The 21,766-nt window shown below is 39.3% G+C and overlaps 1 protein-coding gene across 1 annotated transcript; it reads left to right on the forward strand.

Annotated features, from left to right (window-relative positions):
• The first annotated feature begins 1,924 nt into the window (after positions 1-1,924).
• LOC103046207 (beta-enolase) lies at positions 1,925-21,270 on the forward strand. Its single transcript, XM_022666386.2, has 12 exons — positions 1,925-2,041; positions 9,374-9,475; positions 10,909-11,004; positions 14,052-14,110; positions 14,247-14,316; positions 14,704-14,837; positions 15,912-16,134; positions 17,033-17,230; positions 17,350-17,551; positions 19,316-19,424; positions 19,817-19,875; positions 21,012-21,270. The coding sequence occupies exons 2-12, from the start codon at positions 9,391-9,393 to the stop codon at positions 21,079-21,081; spliced, it is 1,305 nt and encodes a 434-aa protein (XP_022522107.1). The 5' UTR covers positions 1,925-2,041; positions 9,374-9,390; the 3' UTR covers positions 21,082-21,270.
• Positions 21,271-21,766: the final 496 nt, after the last annotated feature.

Consider the following 21,766-nt stretch of genomic DNA (forward strand, 5'->3'; position numbering starts at 1 on the left):
TTGCTCTGTCTCTTCCTCTCTTGCTTTCTCTTCCTCTCACTCTCTCTTCTTTTCTCCCTCTGTCTCTTCCTTGCTTGCTCTGTCTCTTCCTCTCACTCTTTCATTTCTTCTCTCGCTCATTCTCTTCCTCTTACTCTCTTTTCTTCTCTCACTCTGTCTCTTTCTCTTTTCCCCTTTTTCCATCTCACTCTCTCTTCCTCGCTTGCTCTATCTCTTCCTCGCTTGCTCTATCTCTTCCTCGCTTGCTCTGTCTCTTCCTCTCTCTCTGTTTTTCCTCTCTCGCTCTCTCTTCCTCTCTTGCTCTGTCTTTTCCTCTCTCGCTCTGTCTCTTCCTCGCTTGCTCTGTCTCTTCCTCGCTTGCTCTGTCTCTTCCTCTCTCTCTGTTTTTCCTCTCTCGCTCTCTCTTCCTCTCTTGCTCTGTCTTTTCCTCTCTCGCTCTGTCTCTTCCTCGCTTGCTTTGTCTCTTCCTCGCTTGCTCTGTCTCTTCCTCTCTTGCTCTGTCTCTTCCTCGCTTGCTCTGTCTCTTTCTCTCACTCTTTCTTTTCTTCTCTCGCTCATTCTCTTCCTCTTACTCTCTTTTCTTCTCTCACTCTGTCTCTTTCTCTTTTCCCATTTGTTTTCCATCTCACTCTCTCTTCCTCACTTGCTCTGTCTCTTCCTCGCTTGCTCTGTCTCTTCCTCTCTTGCTCTGTCTCTTCCTCTCTCTCTGTTTTTCCTCTCTCGTTCTCTCTTCCTCTCTCGCTCTGTCTTTTCCTCTCTCGCTCTGTCTCTTCCTCACTTGCTCTGTCTCTTCCTCACTTGCTCTGTCTCTTCCTCTCTTGCTCTGTCTCTTCCTCGCTTGCTCTGTTCCCTCCTTGCTCTGTCTCTTCCTGTCTTGCTGTCTCTTCTTCTCTCCCTCTGTCTCTTCTTCTCGCTCTCTTTTTCTCTTCCTCTGTCTCTTCCTCTCTTGCTCTCTCTTCCTCTCTCTCTTCTTCTCTTCCTCTGCCTCTTCCTCTCGCTCATTCTTTTCTTCTTTCACTCTGTCTCTTACTCTTTGGATCGGTCCCTTCTCTCGTTGTGTCTCTACTGCTATCGCTCTCTCTCAGCCTCTATCTCTCCCTCGTTCTGTCTCCCCTCTTTCTCTCTTGCACTCTACCTTGAGATATTATAATACAGTAAATGGAACCTTTTTGTGGTATTAGGAAGAAATGTTTAGTTTGTTACTATAGTTGTACCTTCAGTAAAGCAGGAAAGGTAAAGCCAGTGGCTGCAGGACCTCATTAGTGTAAAGTTGTGATGTTGAAGTGCCTGTAATGAAGACCGAAGCTGATGTGGCATTGTATGATGACCACCCACAAAGTTTCAGTCCTTTTGGTTGATTTACTGAGCGTGCAACTCTTATTAGACGTTTTAATGATGCATGCTTAAAGTTTAATAAACTTCTTGGTGCATTAATTTCTTCGCTGATAAAGTACAATGCTCTGAACAGGGAGAGGGTACGGAGTGATAGGAGTGATCAGGGCCCTTTAAGTAGTTTTGTATCCGTGTCACGCCTGGGGAGACTAATTTTACCCCAGACATTAAGTCTGACTGGGTCACAAGCATCTGCCCTTTCAATTCAGAATGACCTTCAGGCTAATGTTACCATCACGCAGCTGCAGAACGTGACCCCTGATCTTTACTGTCCTGCAGGTCGTTCCACCTGCAGCACCAGGGACTGCACCTGTGGAGCGAGTGCGCCATTATTAACCATTTTTATACCTGATTTTATAACTAATTTACACTTTTTGTGTCTTTACGCAGTATTTTAAGAACTTTAAGAGGGAATGTGAGGGATGTTCACCCCATTCTCACGTCCGCCGCCCTGATCTCTGACCTTTTACCACAGCGAGGAACTTTAGAGACAGTCCCATATTTGAAGGAGGTGGCATATCCATTTTGGATGGCTGACATTAGGGAGCGTCTTAAAATAGGAGGCCAGGGGGGCCGAGCCGCACTCAGCCGGACCCCTCGGACAGGCACGGGCTAGACACCCACACACACACAGCACACACGCACTCAGGTGAGTGTGTTTACCTGGATTTCTCATTTACTGCAGTTTACAGGTGTTTATAATGCTCTGAAGCAGGTATAGTGTACAGATATAGAAGGTTCTCTGTGTAGTAAATCTATGTACTGTAAATCTGTATGTTATATTACAGCAGTGTGGGGATTTCTGCATGCAGGACTTATTTTTAAGCATTTATATTGATTTTATATTGATTTTAGTTGCAGAAAGAGATATTAAACTATATTGCTGATTGGCTTGGTTTGTTGCTTTTAATCTTTTAAATGATTTTATGTCTTAAATCATGAAGAAACATTAAGTGATTTGAAGAAAGTGAATAACATAAAATGCAGAATTTCCGTAATGCTGTTTAAATATAGGTTTATCATGATTATTATATTTTTGAATGTTATAGTTCATTGAGTAAAATAGTTTGTTTGGTTTTTATGTGGGTACATTTAATAATTATTTAATTACATAGATAAATGAGAGTTTCTTTTTTACTTTGTCGATGCTCACTACAAGTACAATTTGTGCAATAAATAGGAATACAAGAAATACATTCAGCTCTGAATCAGTTTGTCTGATTTTGCTATTTATAGGTTTATGTTTGAGTAAAATGAACATTGTTGTTTTATTCTATAAACTACAGACAACATTTCTCCCAAATTACAAATAAAAATATTCTCATTTAGAGCATTTATTTACAGAAAATGAGAAATGACTGAAATAACAAAAAAGATGCAGAGCTTTCAGACCTCAAATAATGCAAAGAAAACAAGTTCATATTCATAAAGTTTTAAGAGTTCAGAAATAATCAATATTTGGTGGAATAACCCTGTTTTTTTAATCACAGTTTTTTTTCATGCATCTTGGCATCATGTTCTCCTCCACCAGTCTTACACACTGCTTTTGGATAACTTTATGCTGCTTTACTCCTGGTGCAAAACATCAAGCAGTTCAGTTTGGTGGTTTGATGGTTGTGATCATTCATCTTCCTCTTGATTATATTCCATTATATTTTAAATTTTCAAAAAAATCAAAGTTTTAAAGTTGTCTCATTTTTGTCCAGGGCTGTATAATAATTACATAGATAAAATGTGTATATTTTCTTCCTTTGTCGTTGCTCAGTACAAGTACAAGGTGATGTAAATCATGTAAAGCATTTAGAAGTGTGTGTAAAATTAGCAATTTGTGCAATAAATAGGAATGCAAGAAATATAGTGTATATGCATATATCGTTGCTGTCCAGTGAAAAACAAGTATCTTCCTTTTTGTCTGTTTTTAGTTTACTACATAATTTTTTTACTACTTACATTGTGTCGACATTTTTGGTTGAATAGGCCAATAGAAATTCACCAAAATTACCTGAAATTGACTTGTTTTACATTGTTTTTTTCTCTCTCTCCTGTAAAGTTGCCATTTTGGAGATATATGTTGATATATATTAGTTTTTGTCAGGAAATGTCAATTCTAAATTGCAATGAAAGACAAAGTATTTTGGAGAATTTCTATTGGTCCATTCATCATACAATTCTGATACAACATGAAGAACAGATTCATATTGTGTATAATGATATTTGTAATATTAATATATATGTATGATTTGTAGTGCTAGAATTAAATTGATTAAATTAAAGTTATTTTCTTGTAATTTAACCCTCTCAGGTCAACCTATAGACTCTGCACTCTATTCAAAATGACTGTATAGCATAGAAATGGTTATTTAACTCAATAATGGAACAGTTTTAGTCCATTTCTGTCTATTTGGTGACTGACTCTATACTGTAATCGATTGGGTTCCATACTGTATAGCACTGAAAACAGGTTTTTCACCCTGTATTTCTTGAGGGTGGCTTTTCTTTTCAGTTAGGAATGCACAATAGATAGTTTCAGCATAGGTATTGCATTATTAGTGTGCATATGCTCAAAATGTACATGTTCTCAATTTCTAGAGCCTATATGTTTTATGACATTATATCTGTCCAATATCATGTATTTCACTTTAGTCTTTGAAAAATGCCATGCATTATTAATATATTGACATGCTAGATTATGACTTTAGGCAAAATATGATAAAAATGACTGTATTTATTAATATCACAGCATAAATTGAAAGTTGCAGCCTTTATTTTAACTTAGGGTTTAACTCAGTTCAGGGTTTAGTAAGTCTGTAATCAAAAGAGATGTATACTGTATACAGTATATAATTAATTAGCGTTTTTTCAATCAATATTGAAACTATTTTATATGCTAACATCTACTAGTACATAGAATTTCAAATAATCATTTAAGTCAATAAAACATAATTTAAATGTTTAAATAGTTAAATGGTCCTTTTATTGTTATTTTCATTAGAACCAAGTGTTTAGGTCATTTATGTTTTACCGTTTAGAGTGTGTATTAGATACGTGTAAAGTGTATGTATGTGTGTATTAGAGATACAGTAATATTGGAGTGTGTTCGTGAGCATGTGAAGCTTCTTGGCAGGGGTGGGTTATCAGAGATGTGTATAAATATGGGTTAGAGGGAGCCTGAGCTGAGGTGTGTGTGTGAGTGTGTGTGTGTGTGAGTGAGTGAGTGTGTGTGTGTGTTGGCAGTAGGCCGGTAGGCAGTGCATTAGAAGACGGGTACAGTATTGCTTTCACGGTCGGGGTTCAGTCAGTTCTGCCCACTTACTGCACTGCTGTACAGGTTCTGTATGGATCCTGCAGAACATTTATCTACAGATGTTGCTACAGCTGGGCCTGTAGATCCTGTAGCTCTACACTCATAGGTTGACAGAACTCATGTTTAACAGGAAGCTTGCCCTGCAGAAGTTAGTAATGAAAAAAACGTTACAATGCTAAAATCACTATTACAAACTGTTTTTTACTTTTACCAGACATGGATATACTTTAGAGCAGTCTGAGGTGAAATGAGTTTTGATGGGAGCCATGATGCTCCTGAACGCATCCCATCCAGGAGGAAAAAAAAAACCACTGCCAGTCCACACTTAAGATTGATTGGCTGATTGGGGCAATTGGCGAAGGGAAATACAGCTGTACCAGTGACTGATTAAAACCCTGACAACCCTGTCAACAGTCAGCCATCCTGCTGAAAAATGCTGGGTAGAAACAAAAAAGCACAGCACACATGTTTAACAGGAAGCTTGTCCTGCAGAAGTTACTGTTAAAAAAAAGTTATGGTGCTAAAATCACTATTACAAACTGTACAGAGCGCAATACTTTTTTTGTTTTTAATTTTACCTTTACCAGGCATGGATATACTTTAGAGTAGTGAGAGGTGAAATGAGTTTTAATGGGAGCCATGATGCTCCTGAACGCATCCCGTCTAGATGAGAAAAAAAAACACTGCCTACCCAGACTTAAAAATGATTGGCTGACTCAAACTCATTGCAGAGAACAGGCCAATCAGAACCCTCTCTGTTTTTGCATGCACTTCACACAAGCGATTGGGGAAAAAAGTCTGTATTGTCTGCATGCACGTTTGTGTTCACTCTTGGGCCACTCGTTTCAGATTCTGGGAGATTTTATGTGACTTCCAGGCATCAGGGAGCAGATGTTGATATGCTGTAGACTTCCGCAATGTCCGGGAGACTTAGGAAGTCTGAAATAGTATTTGGGTTTAGGGATAAATCTACGATGAGTGTGGTGGTCTGGAAGTGTGTTCAGGTTTGTTCAGGTAAATATCTGGCATGTTTCTATCTTGTCAGCGTGAAACACACGCCAATGACTGAATAAAACCCTGACAACAGTAACAGTCAGAGACAACCTCCTATATTAGCCATGCAGGAGTGCTGTGTGTGCCCCACAGTTTCAGGCTTTCCTGTCCTTTATGATCAATCCCTGCTGATTTACAGGGACTCTGATCAGAATTATACAGCATAGAGAAAGACTGCAGAAATAGTTGGGGTCTTTGGTTTTATTTTATTTCAATTTTTTTCTCCCCAAACCACTCATTAGGGCTTCCCCTATCACTAGTGATGCCCAAAAACCAGGAGGGTGAAGACCACCACACGCCTCCTCCGATACATGTAAAGTCAGACTCCGCCTCTTTTTCAGCTGCTGCTGATGCTGTAGCATTGCCGAGTAGCATCACAGCGCTAACACTTGGAGGAAAGCACAGCGACTCGGTTCTGATACAGCAGCTCACAGACGCAGCCTTGTTCTGATCCACATCACCCTAGGAGTGATGAGGAGAAAGAGAGAGTGCCATCTACTGTACCCACCCAGCGAGAGCAAGGACAACTGTGCTCTCTCGGGGCTCCGGCAGCTAATGGCAAGCTGCATGACCGGGATTCGAACTATCGATCTCATAGGGGCAGCGCTTTAAACCGCTGGACCACGGGGATCCCTGGGTTTTGAAAATATAATTATAATTAAATAATATAAATATAAATAAAAATTTAAAAATAAAATATTTAAATGGAAAAGTTTGCTTTTGTTAGCCTCCAGGCGGCTTACTAGACATTACTAGACACATTTGTTAAAACGATTTCATTGGACGACGCAGGGAACGCTTTTGTAACGCCAACATGTGAACAAGCAGGTCAGTTTTCTCTGCAAAACTGTCACACTGTTAAGATATGAATGCGCCAAAGTCAGAGCTTACGTTTTTTATTTATTTTTATGGTCCTGAGTATTGAATTCTATTGGTTCTTCTGGTCTGTGCTTTTGTTTTTAAAAATATGATACTTAATGAGATTTAATGAGCAGCTGAAAAATCTCATTACAGACAATCTGTCTCCATATTTTTGGACATTTTAGTGTTTTTGGCCACAGAATAACAGAATTATTCTCTATGGGTGATAATTATGTACTCTATAGAGGGGCTTTAATAGGCAGATATATTGTAGATAATCCCCTGTCCATGCTGTGTCCTCCTGCTGTGCTATTTGTAGTCCTCCTTAGAGAGACATTAAATGTCAAGGACTTTATTCTGAGTACTTAACAGAGACAGAAGGAAACCAGTTTAGGTCTTCAGACAGAACCAAGAAGGAATCAACCCACAGGAATGAAACTTGGTGGGTAGTTGAGCATCAGAAGGCAGGTTGGTCTTATTGATGTAATTTGTGCTATACTGGTTGTGTCGATATTTATATAGCATACTTTTGATAGCAGTGGATTGAAAATAAAATACACTACTGACATGAAGGATCTGGGAGATCTACACTAACCATGAACCATGTAAAGAGAGCCCAGTAGCCACAATTGCAGCAACTGCAGACATTCATTGAGCAGTGATGCCCTCTGTGAGTCATCTTGTTAGTGCCAGCACCATTGGCAGACGGCTGCACGTTGAGGACTACATGCATGCAGACAATTATGATAACTGCCCTTATTAATGCTAGATAAATGTGGAGTCAACCAATAAGGACCATTAAACCTGTGTAAAGGCAATAAATGGTTTGTTGTTGCACATCACACGTCCAGAAGATGTGCTATTTTATATGACGCCTTTGATCTTCAATACAGTACACTATTCTAGCAGGACAATGCTTGTCCACACCCTGCTGCTGAGTCACTGCAGATACTAAACCATGTCCATCTGCATCTCCAGATCTGTCCCTGATTATAGAACATTTAACTGCTTGAATTAAATTTTGCACAAGCAGTGAATACATAAAGTTATCCAAAAGCAGTGTGTAAGACTGGTGGAGGAGAATATGATGCCAAGATGCATGAAATTAAAACTGAGATTAAAAACCAGGGTTATTCCAACAAATATTGATTTCTGAACTCTAAAAAACTCTTTATGAATATGAACTGTTTTTTTTTTTTTTTGCATTATTTGAGGTCTGAAAGCTCTGCATCTTTTTTGTTATTTCAGTCATTTCTCATTTTCTGTAAATAAATGCTCTAAATGAGAATATTTTTATTTGGAATTTGGGAGAAATGTTGTCTGTAGTTTATAGAATAAAACAACAATGTTCATTTTACTCAAACATAAACCTATAAATAGCAAAATCAGAGAAACTGATTCAGAAACTGAAGTGGGCTGAATGTAAAGATACATACATTTAATTTGCCGATTTTTGATTTACAATATAATTTGAACAGACAAACTCTCCTTTACACTGTGCCAAAATTTCTTGATGAATTGGCCAATAGAAATACTTTAAAATTACCTGAAATAAACTCTTTTTACATTGACTTCCACTAAAAGATTAGAAAAGGTTTTTTATCTCTACTGTAACGTTGCTGTTTTGAAGATTTGGAAACATTTTATTAGTATTATTGAACAGTGACAAAATACAACATCTATATTTGAGATAATTATAAAAATCTGTGGAATTCACCTTCAAATAGTATATGTATATTTTTTGTGCTGTTTTAACCCTGTCAGACCCTGCATACATTACAATGGACATCATGTATTTTCTTTATGTTTAGTTGCACATATATAACACTATTAACACTATTTGACAGCTGTTTGTTGTTCATCAGAATAGGCCAGGATCCGGCCAATGAGCAAGTGTATAAACTGATTAAACAGTAGCTTGGCCCCGCCCACTGAAAAAACACTGGAAAAAAAACTATTATAATCGTTTTTTACTAGTTTAATGTGATTTAGTGTAGATGAAGTATAAAATATTACACACAGGCTTATAACCCTTAAATAATTTTAGTTAATTGGCTTTATTTGCTATAAAGATTTTACAGTAGAATATTAAAAAAAGTATCTTTTCTGTGGATTACAGACAGAAAACAGCATTTTCTCATTTTTTTCCATCACCGTATGGGTTTAATGTTCTCTGCACTCCTCTGTTTATACTGTTTAATCACAAATAAATAGAGGAATAACTCTAATGCTAATGGAGTAAAAGTCCAGCTGGAGTTACAGTAGAGATTTAAACAATCTCACAGTGCCTGCATACCGCCTGTGCCACGGCTATTTATACCCACCCTGCCTCTGCCAATCACAGCACACTTCCTCATTCCGCCCAGTTCCTCTTCCTATTGGCTGAGGGCTGAGACATAGATGCTATTGTGCTCCTGTAGACCAATCAGCTCACAGGTCCCTCCCCTCTAAGCCTGACTGGCACCTCTGTCTGCTGTGGGCATTAGTGTGAAGGACGCAGGCTGGCAGTAATATGAGGAGCTCGGCTGCTGCCCTGCAGAGACTCACCAGCTCAGGTCAAACACAGCAACAGATCTGAGACTTATATATTTACTGTGCTATACAAATCTATAGTATTTTAAGCTGTTAAGCTGTTGATAATAGTAAAACATGTAAATAAAGCAGTAGTCATTTGAATAAATGTGTGTGTCTGTGTGTTTTAATAAAGCTTCATCATCTGTTAACAGTAAATATGTTCTATAATGCGCTTTTCCCTCTCTCTAGCGCTCTCTGCAGGAAGGATGTCCATCCTTAAGATCTACGCTCGCGAGATCCTCGACTCCAGAGGAAACCCCACCGTGGAGGTCGACCTTCACACAGAGAAAGGTCACACATACACACACATAATACACACATTATACACACGAAGTACAGTCATGTGAAAAAGTTTGGGCCCCCCTATTAATCTTAATCATTTTTAGTTGTAAATATTTGGGTGTTTGCAACAGCCATTTCAGTTTGATATATCTAATAACTGATGGACACAGTAATATTTCAGGATTTAAATGAGGTTTATTGTACTAACAGAAAATGTGCAATATGCATTAAACCAAAATTTGACCGGTGCAAAAGCATCCTTATCATTTTATTGATTTGAATACTCCTAACTACTTTTTACTGACTTACTGAAGCACAAAATTGGTTTGTTAACCTCATTGAGCTTTGAACTTCATAGCCAGGTGTATCCAATCATGAGAAAAGGTATTTAAGGTGGCCAATTGCAAGTTGTTCTGCTATTTGAATCTCCTCTGAAGAGTGGCATCATGGGCTCATCAAAACAACTCTCAAATGATCTAAAAACAAAGATTGTTCAACATAGTTGTTCAGGGGAAGGATACAAAAAGTTGACTCAGAGATTTAACCTGTCAGTTTCCACTGTGAGGAACATAGTAAGGAAATGGAAGAGCACAGGGACAGTTCTTGTTAAGCCCAGAAGTGGCAGAACAAGAAAAATATCAGAAAGGCAGAGAAGAAGGAGTATGGGACAAGGAGAAGCTGTATGGGAAAGAGATGTGAAAGAAGCCATTTCTGCAAGCACGCCACAAACAGAGTCGCCTGAGGTATGCTTTTGCCTGCTCGTTTTGTTTGTGGCGTGTTTGCAGAAATGGCTTCTTTCTCATCACTCTCCCATACAGCTTCTCCTTGTGTAAAGTGTGCTGTATTGTTGAGCGATGCACAGTGACTCCATCTGCAGCAAGATGATGCTGCAGCTCTTTGGAGGTGGTCTGTGGATTGTCCTTGACTGTTCTCACCATTCTTCTTCTCTGCCTTTCTGGCCTTAGGTACATCCAAGTATTCTAGGCTTTAAGTGTACTTAGAAAATGGAAAAACCCAAGATGCTGTTCTAAGCTACGCTGACTCGTAAGAAATAAGGGAAAAAAAAACATCACCTGCAGCCTCTCCCGAGAGAGAGTGCTTTTCCTGGTGGGGGTGCTGAATTCAGTGCCATAGTAGTGCCTAAATCTGGACCCCGCCATAAAAAGCACCCCCTCTCGGCAGCATGCATGCACTGTTGTCGCGATAAAAGCTAATTACTGTAGCTAAACTTTACTTAGAAACACGCTCCCGTGGCAGATTTTGGCACGCTTTCAAAATAAAAGTTTACTTTAAAACAGTTTCTGCTTTTTCTGCAGTATCATTCAATGGGGGACATATCCACCTTTTTATGATATTTCCTATGCCAATCGGTATGACTCAAGTTCTTCTTGGTTTAACTATTTTTTATGATGAGTTTAATGATTATTATCTCTCTTTTTTAGGTCGTTTCAGGGCTGCAGTCCCCAGCGGTGCCTCCACAGGAGTTCATGAAGCTCTGGAGCTGAGAGATGGTGATAAGACCCGTTACCTGGGCAAAGGTGAGACACCTGCACACAGACATACAGGACCTGTACAATAGTCTGCAAAGTAATCATACCCTCTGAAATTTTTGCACATTTTGTCTCCTTACAAACACAAACTAAAATGTCTTTTATTGAGATTTTAATTGATAAATCAACATAAGGTATCAAATAACTGTAAATTAAAATGAAAATGATACATGGTCTTTAAATGTTTAATCAAATATATAAAATAAATTAGCATAATACATTTTTAACTCTGAACCCCCCAAATAAAATAAATCAGTGCAATCAATTACCTTTAGAGGACTTAAAGGAGACCTCTGGTGTAAAATGAACTTTTGTTGTAGTAAAACAGTTCTTACCTTTGTTGAATAGCACACCTCCACTCTCCTACAGCTTTCTGACAACCAGCAATTTTGTGCTTTTTGCCCAGCCCTCTGTACAACGGGCGATTAAGAGCATATTTTGCCCCAATAAATCGCTTTTTACACCGTTATTTAGGCTCAAAGTATCTCCACACCTCATTGGTAGAATCCAGAGAGCCCTGACATTTTAAAACAAGGCATTACTAACTTAAAAAGTGCACAAGAAGCTTATTAAAAAGTTCAAGGGGCCGAATACTTTTGCAAGGCACTGTAGCAAGACATGAAAATGTGTGTTCACAGATGCTCTATATCCAGTAAGAAAGCTCAGTTTGAGCTCAAAAACTGGTTTTAACACCTGATAGGTCATAATTAGTGAAGGAAATGGGCGAAGCTTGTTGTTATTTATAGTGGTCTGGAATAAATCTGGAATAAATTCTATTTATATACAGTTATAATTAGTATATATAGTATAATTAGTATAATTATATTTAAAACCCATGTTTGTTGACCGCCTTTTATCATCATTCACACAAACAACGACCCCATTTACCATTTACTCTTTTATAATGTTCATTAGCCCGGCTCCAGCTGTGCGGACCCCCAGCCTTCCTGCAGCTCCACACACACACTTTTCCAGCTATTCTTCACACCAACACACACCTGATTCAGCCCACCAGCTCATTAACAGCTCATTTATCCGCTGCCTCTCTCTCTATATGCTTTTGTGCAGCTTCTTAACCCAAAAGAACCCATTAAAACCCATTAAAAGCTGTGTAAAGTTAATTACAGCTCTTTTTTTTTACTTTAGCTCATAAATTAAGTTCCTAAGTGACACATACTGAACATCACGAGAGCATCACTACAAAACAGTTTGAAAATCTGTGTGTTTATATTAATCTGAGGTTAATTATACAGAATATATGAGTGATTTAGGGTTAGAGCTGGAGATAAAACTAAACTCTCCTACTAAAAGTGGATTTTAGCTTCTACAGCTCTGTTCCAATCATTTAACTATTCAATTAAACACTTTAAAGAAGCAGCAGCCGAGAGACCCATGGTCACTCTGGAGGAGCTGCAGAGATCCTCAGCTCAGGTGGATTAGGGGAATCTGTCTACATTAATCTATAAATTGTGCACTCCACAAATCTGGCCTTTATGGAAGAGTGAAAGAAGTGCAAGAAGAAAACCATCGTTAACAGAAAGACGTAAGAAGTTCTGATTGCTGTTTGCAGTTTGTAGATCAAATTTGAACCTTTTTTTGGCCTAAATTCAAAGCAAAACTATGTGAGGCAAAAAAAGTAACACATTTACTGCACATCACCTTGAACACACCCTGATTTACTAATCTGAGCTTAATTATATAGAATATATGAGTGATTTAGGGTTAGAGCTGGAGATAAAACTTATCTAGCTCCTTTTAAAAGTGGATTTTACCTTCTGCAGCTCTGTTCTAATCATTTAATCATTTTTAAATGCTTTAATTATATATTTTACATGATGTATAGAACAATGTTTTAAAATACAAGTCATTAAATTGTTGTTGTGTCAGTTATGTGTGTTCCATCAGGACTTACGTAACCTTAAAATAATTCTATTTTATGGCATATAATTTAAGAAATGTATTGTTTCTATATGCAATAATGTATTTGTACACATCTAAATATGTTACAGAGTCAGAGAGAGAGATAAATATCAAATATTCTTCAGTAAAATGACAGTAAAACATTCTATAATCTTAAAATTAAAGGTCACCTTCTGCTAAAATCCTTTTGTTCTTGTTCTTTGTGAAATACAGCAGGTCTCTCTGAGGTGTTTATGATGCTGCACATGATGAAACTCTTCCTTAACCTCCATTGTCTGTAGCAGCTAGTAAAATAAAATATTCAGAAATATGAATATAACAGCGGTAGGAACAGCATGCAGTTCATTCCTGTGTTATTTGTGCGAATAACACATCAGTGTTTATATAGTTTACCCAGTAATTCAGAGCTAAGAAACAAATGATTAGAATTAGTCTATGGAGGAAAAACACCACCAGCCAAGTACAATTGAGATAGGTAGGTGTAAAAACAGTTTAGAACAGTTCTGTTTACACTAGTTAAAAGTACAAATCCACCCCAGGGTGGATTTTTACTTTCTGGACCTGGACTACCCACTTCTATGTGTAACTCTCTGTAGGTTAACATAGGATCTCCGGAAATCCTGCGTTTCCTCGCCACTCCTCCACCGGACTAAAGCAGTGTTATACCGGATCACCGGAGCACTTTTTCTTTCTTCACAAAAACCAGCTCACTATCATTCATTCATACTAGAGACACAACTAGATATTTAAAAATGAATAGAAAATGATGGAATAAATCCTTTTAAATATGTGTAAGTCTAGGCTCTTATGGGTTAATTCTATTTTATGGCATATCATTTAACAAATGTATTGTTTCTATATGCAATAATGTAGTCAGAAATATCAAATATACTTCAGTAAAATTAGAGTAAGAACATTCTGTAACCTTTAATTCTGCATTAAAGTGACTTTTCCTCATTTTTCCTAAACAAAATCTTGTAATATAGGTGTACTTAATGATCAGTGGTTTAATACAATTAATAAAAATGCAAGAAATAAAAGTAACTAGGATTAAACAATACTTTATTTTAAGTGTTTTTAATGTTATGGCTGATTTTATGTGTTTTATGTTGAAGGTGTGACTAAAGCTGTGGATCATGTGAACAAGGACATCGTCCCGAAGCTGCTGGAGAAAGTTAGTAGCGTTAATTTTAATAAATGAATTTGTTCTCCATTACTTTTAAATGTCTCTCGTTCTTTTAAATGTCTCTCGTTCTTTTTACTCTCAATTTGACTTTTTTTTACTTTCAATCTCTCTCGTCCTCCATCAGAAGCTGAGTGTTGTTGACCAGGAGAAGATTGACCAGCTCATGCTGGAGCTCGACGGAACTGAGAACAAATGTAAGCTAATATGTCTAATGTTATATAGAGTCAATTACAGGTAGACATTAGGGGTGGGCAATATTATATCGTATACAATATATCGTGACACAGAAATATCGTGATATTAAAAATCCATATTGTGATAATAGGGCTGTTCTGTCTTAAAAGTAGTCTATTATTTACTGTGAAGCTTTAGGTGTATTTATTGTATAATTGTAATAGTTTGCAGTTTATATGCATGCACTAAATATTCTGCAATATTATTTCCTATATCAGCAAATATATAGTTATCGCAAAAATACCCTGAAATATTGTGATATTATTTTAGAGCCATATCGCCCACCCCTAGTAGACACTCTGACTGAGTGTGTGTGTGTGTGTGTGTGTGTGTGTATCTCTCTGTAGCTAAGTTTGGAGCTAATGCTATCCTGGGTGTGTCGCTGGCGGTGTGTAAGGCTGGAGCTGCTGAGAAAGGTGTTCCTCTGTTCCGTCACATCGCCGACCTCGCCGGAAACAAAGACGTCATCCTTCCTGTACCTGTGAGTATTGATTATTTATTCATTCATTTATTTATTTTATAATTAAATTATGTTTGATTATATATTTCATCATCAAATAAGCAGTTGCACCCAGAACGAATCTCAGACTGGGCTCTGTCTGTCCTTCTCTCTCACTTACTGTCTCTCACTTTATCTTGCTCTGTCTCTCTCTCTCACTCGCGCTGTCTCTTGCTCACTCGCTCTGTCTGTCTTTCTCTCTCACTGTCTCTCTCTCTCACTCATTCTGTCTCTCTCTTTATCTTGCTGTCTCTCTCTCTCACTCGCGCTGTCTTTTGCTCACTCGCGCTGTCTCTCTCTCACTTGTTCTCCCTGTCCCTCTCTCTCACTTGTTCAGTCTCTCTTTATCTTGCTCTGTCTCTCTCTTTATCTTGCTCTGTCTCTCTCTTTATCTTGCTCTGTCTCTCTCTCTCACTCGCGCTGTCTCTCTTTCTCTTGTTCTGTCTGTCTCTCTCTCACTCGCACTGTCTCTCTTTCACTCTCTCTGTTTGTCCCTTTCTCCCACTCGCACTGTCTTTCTCTCGCGCCGTCTCTCTCTCACTCGCTCCGTCTTTCTCTCACTCGCGCTGTCTCTGTTTCACTCTCTCTGTTTGTCCCTTTCTCCCACTTGCACTGTCTTTCTCTTGCACTGTCTCTCTCTCACTCGTTCTGTCTTTCTCTCGCTCTGTCTCTCTCTTTATCTTGCTCTGTCTCTCTCTCTCCTGAAATATTATAATACAGTAAAAAGCTCTAGTCTGACCTAAACCACAGTACACTTTTTATATTTTATTTTTAAGTGATTGACACCACTAATATTATTTAATTTCATTTTGTCTATGTAATACTTACTAATATTTTTAAAGAACTCCTAACACTAAAATGCACAAAGCAATACAATTTACAGGTACAATTTAGAAAAAAGGTATTGAAAGAAGTATTGTTTGGGTATCGGTAAGCGTATCGAAAATGTAAAAATGATACCCAGCCCTAATTAGAGCTAACTTCTCTCTCTCTCTCTCTCTCTCTCTCTCTCTCTCTCTCTCTCTCCCTCTCTCTTTCTCTCGTCCTCCTCTTCAGGCGTTTAACGTGATTAATGGTGGTTCTCATGCTGGGAATAAGTTGGCCATGCAGGAGTTCATGATCCTGCCTGTGGGGGCGTCTAACTTCCGCGAGGCGATGAGGATCGGGGCGGAGGTTTACCACAATCTGAAGGGGGTCATCAAGGGAAAATACGGCAAGGATGCCACCAACGTAGGAGATGAGGGCGGCTTCGCCCCCAACATCCTGGAGAACAACGAGGGTGAGCGAGTGTTCGAATAGAGTATAGCCCCTAATGATTAAAATTCTTAACTTTTCTATATGAAAAGCTAAAATCGGCTTCACAAATACCCTTTTAGTAATAGGATGAGGGTAGAGCAATTAATTAGGGATGTGAAGAGATCTCGTGGATTAAAACGTGACAAAATTTCTCATCAAGCTTAAACCTGTCTCACGGGGTAAAAGACAGTATGTGAGCTTCGTGGTACAGTTAAAGAGCTCCGCGCGACAGTGCTCTTACTGTCCCAAAGAATCACAGCCCTAGTAAATACTGTAAGTAAATCCTACACCTGACTGTTTCATAGAGAGCTGTACTAATCCCTTAGCTCTGTACTGTATTTAAAAACATGTTCTGTCTCTGTTTCACTTCAAGCATAGTCTTAATATGACTGGTTATGGTTATACATAGTTAAATTACAAGAGATTTAGGAGAAAAAACACACAAACCATAGTCTTAATATGACTGGTTGTGGTTTGCACTTATTGTTTGCTCTATATAAGACCTAGAAACTTTTTTAAATTTTTTATTCTTATTTATATTTATATTTCTTATAGAATTAATGTGTGAGAGAAACCAGTCTGTTAAGTTTGCGTTATGTGATTTTGTCAAATAAAACTCTAGTTTTCAAGCCATTTTTAATTTTTGACGTTTTCTTTAAAATTTTATTTTTAAATCTCATCTCGTCTCATTCTCGTGAACCCAGTATCGTGTCTCGTCTCGTCTCGTGATATTAGTGTCTCGTCACACCCCTACAATTAATAACTAGGAAAGCTCGAGGCCCTAGCCTAGGCAATTGATTGTTTTGCTTGCCTTGTTGCAACGGGTCTATCAGTACCAAGCTGCTATAAAAACTATTTAGTAACTTAAAGTGTGTTTCTAGCTCTGGAGCTGCTGAAGTCAGCTATCGAGAAGGCCGGCTACGCTGATAAAATCATCATCGGGATGGACGTGGCCGCCTCCGAATTCTTCAGGAGTGGAAAATACGACCTGGACTTCAAATCCCCCGACGACCCCAAACGCCACATCACCGGAGACCAGCTCGGAGATCTGTACAAGAGCTTCATCAAGAACTACCCAGGTACTCACAAGTACATACTGTACGTCTGATCAAATCTTTTATAAACAATTTTCTTTTCATTTGACATCATAATATGCCAAAAACATGCTTTCACTTTCACTCTTCTTTCTCTAACTCAGTCCAGTCCATCGAGGACCCCTTCGACCAAGACGACTGGGAGAACTGGACGAAATTCACCGGATCTGTGGATATCCAGATTGTAGGTGACGATCTGACGGTGACCAACCCCAAACGCATCCAGCAGGCCGTGGAGAAGAAGGCCTGCAACTGCCTGCTGCTCAAAGTCAACCAGATCGGCTCCGTCACCGAGTCCATTCAAGCGTGAGCATACTGCCCTCCTGTGGAGCTCCGCAATAGGGCCTATGAGTACTCAAGCCCTCTCATGCAGCTCTGCAATAGGGCCCAGGCAAATAGCAGCTCTCTCATGCAGCTCTGTAATAGGGCCCAGGCAAATAGCAGCTCTCTCATGCAGCTCTGTAATAGGACCCAGGCAAATAGCAGCTCTCTCATGCAGCTCTGTAATAGGGCCCAGGCAAATAGCAGCTCTCTCATGCAGCTCTGCAATAGGGCCCAGGCAAATAGCAGCTCTCTTATGCAGCTCTGTAATAGGGCCCAGGCAAATAGCAGCTCTCTTATCCAGCTCTGTAATAGGGCCCAGGCAAATAGCAGCTCTCTCATGCAGCTCTGTAATAGGGCCCAAGCAAATAGCAGCTCTCTCATGCAGCTCTGTAATAGGGCCCAGGCAAATAGCAGCTCTCTTATGCAGCTCTGTAATAGGGCCCAGGCAAATAGCAGCTCTCTTATGCAGCTCTGTAATAGGGCCCAGGCAAATAGCAGCTCTCTTATGCAGCTCTGTAATATGGCCCAGGCAAATAGCAGCTCTCTCATGCAGCTCTGTAATAGGGCCCAGGCAAATAGCAGCTCTCTCATGCAGCTCTGTAATAGGGCCCAAGCAAATAGCAGCTCTCTCATGCAGCTGTATAATAGGGCCCAGGCAAATAGCAGCTCTCTCATGCAGCTCTGTAATAGGGCCCAGGCAAATAGTAGCTCTCTCATGCAGCTCTGTAATAGGGCCCAGGCAAATAGCAGCTCTCTCATGCAGCTCTGTAATAGGGCCCAGGCAAATAGCAGCTCTCTTATGCAGCTCTGTAATAGGGTCCAGGCAAATAGCAGCTCTCTTATGCAGCTCTGTAATAGGACCCAGGCAAATAGCAGCTCTCTCATGCAGCTCTGTAATAGGGCCCAGGCAAATAGTAGCTCTCTCATGCAGCTCTGTAATAGGGCCCAGGCAAATAGCAGCTCTCTCATGCAGCTCTGTAATAGGGCCCAGGCAAATAGCAGCTCTCTTATGCAGCTCTGTAATAGGGTCCAGGCAAATAGCAGCTCTCTTATGCAGCTCTGTAATAGGGCCCAGGCAAATAGCAGCTCTCTCATGCAGCTCTGTAATAGGGCCCAGGCAAATAGCAGCTCTCTCATGCAGCTCTGTAATAGGGCCCAGGCAAATAGCAGCTCTCTTGCAGCTCTGCAATAGGGCCCAGGCAAATAGCAGCTCTCTCATGCAGCTCTGTAATAGGGCCCAGGCAAATAGCAGCTCTCTCATGCAGCTCTGCAATAGAGCCCAGGCAATTAGCAGCTCTCTTGTGCAGCTTTGTTATAGGACTTTTGCACATAACAGCTCTGTCATGGAGCTCTGTTGTAGGGCTTATTCAGCTTATTCAGCTCCCTCTACATACAGAGTTTTTCTCGTGCAGCTCCGTTACAGGGCCTATGAAAACAACTCTCTCATGCAACCCTTTGATTAGGCCTATAAATACAGATTTCTCACACACCTCTTTCAGCCTCATCATATGGCTCTCAAATGCAGCTCCATCATATGGACTATAAATATAGCTCTCTAATGCATCATAGAATCTATAGACACATCAGCTCTATCAGTTATAGGACTACTATACTTTCTATGAATGCAGCTCCCTCATGCAGCTCTGTGATAGGGCCTATTAATACAGTTCCTTCATACAGCACCATCATTAGGTGTACAGGTTGATTTAGTGGTGTGTGTGTGTGTGTGTGTGTGTGTGTGTGCAGGTGTAAGCTGGCCCAGAAGAATGGATGGGGTGTGATGGTCAGTCATCGCTCCGGAGAGACAGAAGATACTTTCATCGCTGACCTGGTGGTCGGCCTCTGCACAGGACAGGTACTCTCTTTTCTACCTCACTACTCCTCTTTCTCTCTTTCTCTACTTCTCTCTTCTTCACTACATCTCTTACTTCTCTCCCTCTACCTCATTACTACTCTACTACTACTACCTCTTTCTCTCTATGTCTACCTTACTACGAGTCCCTCTCTACCTTTTTCTCTTTCCCTTTTCTCTCTTTCTACCTCTCTACCTCACTCTCTACCTTACTTTTCTTTCTTGCTTTCTTTCTTTCCTTCTTTTTTTCTTTCTTTTTCTACCTCATTACTTCTCTTTCTGTCTGAATCTTTGTCTTACTCTCTCTATGCTTTTTCTCTCTCTCTCTACCTCACTACTCTTACTCTCTCTCTCTCTCGCTCTAAAATGCTCTTATCTATCTGTTCTCTCTGCAGATTAAGACTGGCGCCCCCTGTAGGTCAGAGCGTTTGGCCAAATACAACCAGCTGATGAGGTCAGTGTCCAATTAACCCTTTATCTCAGTTACTCTAGCTTGGCAGCAATAAGTATAAAGTAACTCATTATAAATACTTTGTTATGTTACATAAGTATAAATGTAGGTTATCTTTACTTTACTGGAGTATTTTTTTTACATTTTCACACAATTATGTGAACTTTCTTCTCCTTACATTTTAATAAAAATATCCTCTTTACTCCTATTTACTCATTTCAGCTGGTTTTCATTCCGGCTTCTCATGGTTCAATAAAACCCCTTTCCAGATAAATCTCTCCATCCAGATAGAGTGAATCTGATTGTGATTGGATGTAGAGAAGTATTAACATATACCATTCCGACTCCCTATTGGTTTATACTGTGATCCATCACACCTGCACACGCCCCCCCAATCCCCCCCCCCACACACACACTCCAGCTAGAACAGCAGATGTATGTAGCCTAGTATGAAGATGATCCATATATGATCCATCCAGATAAACTCCAGTCCAACTAAACTTCTTTAATATATTTACATACTACTAAAATAAATACATTTACTACCAGCATATGTGCAGCTAAAACACTAGAGAACAGCCTAGTGCAAAATCCCAAATTATATTATCAACATTAACAATTTTAATATTTTAACAAAATGTGTTTTGGGGAAAGGGGGGGAGGGAGGGGGGGTGATAGTGCACTATAGGACTCTGTGGGCGTGGCCTAAGCTTTTGTTCTTAATGGCTTTTTTTTTCCCGCTTACATAACTTTTACTTTTATACTTTAAAAGTAGTTTTGAAACCAGTACTTTTTTCAAACGCTTTTACTTAGAGAGAAAAAAGCTTGAGTTGATACTTTAACGACTGCAGAAGTATTTTACTTAAGTAAATAGTATCTAGTATCTATACTTCTACCTACAGAGTAATAAAGGGAGAGAGCCAGGAGGTAACATAGACATGGAGACATAGTTATTTATTGTTCTTGATAACTTTTATCTATTTTTGCATCACTTTATTTGATGATGAGTGGACATACTACTGTCCCATGACCTTTGGCAAGTCCATGTATAAGTAAAGCTTTACTGTTTTGTCATATAAAAATATAATATGATTATATGAATAAAAATAAATCTAATCTCTTTCATTGTTCTTCCTCAGGATTGAGGAGCAGTTGGGAGATAAAGCCAAGTTCGCTGGGAAAGACTTCCGTCACCCAAAAGTCAACTAAAGTCTGAGGAGCTGAGTCTGACTCCCAAAGGCCGTCCGTAATCCTGATTATCCCCAAGGACTTTTTATACTGAGGATCCGTCTGATTCCAGTCCGATCTGCAGCCAGACGATCCGCCGGATTCTGAGATTTAACTCTTTATGTTGGAAAAACCCACAAATACAAATAAACAACTCCACTTCCTGTTCTACCTGCTCAAACTCCCAGACTCGTTCTTATTAACCTCTCTTCTCTTCTCTTCTCTTCTCTTTTCTTCTCTTCTACTCGTCTCATCTATTCTCTACTTTTCTCTTCTCTTCTCTTCATCTTGTCTCTTCTCTTCATTTCTAGATTTTATTTTTCCACTCCTCATCTCATTTTGTGTCTATCTTTCTCTTCTCTTATTGTTTCTTCTCTTCTCTTTTCTTCTCTTCTCAGCTCTTCTCAGCTTGTCTCCTTAAATGTCTTGTCTATTGTCTTCCTTTCTCTCCTCTTCTCCTCCGTTCTATTCTTTTTTTCATTTCTCCTCTCCTCGTCTTATCTGTTCTATCCCTTTTTCTTCTCATCTTGTCTCTTCTCCTCCTCTCTTTTTCCTTCTCTTTCTCATCTCTCGTCTCTTCTCGTCTTGTCTAGTCTCTCATTTTCTCATCTCAGCTCGTCTCCTTATCTCGTATATTGTCTTCCTTTCTATTCTCTCTTCTTTTTTT

This window comes from Astyanax mexicanus, chromosome 1, assembly GCF_023375975.1.
Source record: "Astyanax mexicanus isolate ESR-SI-001 chromosome 1, AstMex3_surface, whole genome shotgun sequence".
NCBI classification, from domain to species: Eukaryota; Metazoa; Chordata; class Actinopteri; order Characiformes; family Acestrorhamphidae; genus Astyanax; species Astyanax mexicanus.

Excerpts from the sequence above, each read along its gene's own strand:
- LOC103046207 (XM_022666386.2), top strand. The coding sequence starts at position 9,391 with ATGTCCATCCTTAAGATCTACGCTCGCGAGATCCTCGACTCCAGAGGA. Across the intron at positions 14,838-15,911 it reads ACGTCATCCTTCCTGTACCT|GCGTTTAACGTGATTAATGG; the intron begins GTGAGTATTGAT and ends CCTCCTCTTCAG. Across the intron at positions 16,135-17,032 it reads CATCCTGGAGAACAACGAGG|CTCTGGAGCTGCTGAAGTCA; the intron begins GTGAGCGAGTGT and ends GTGTGTTTCTAG.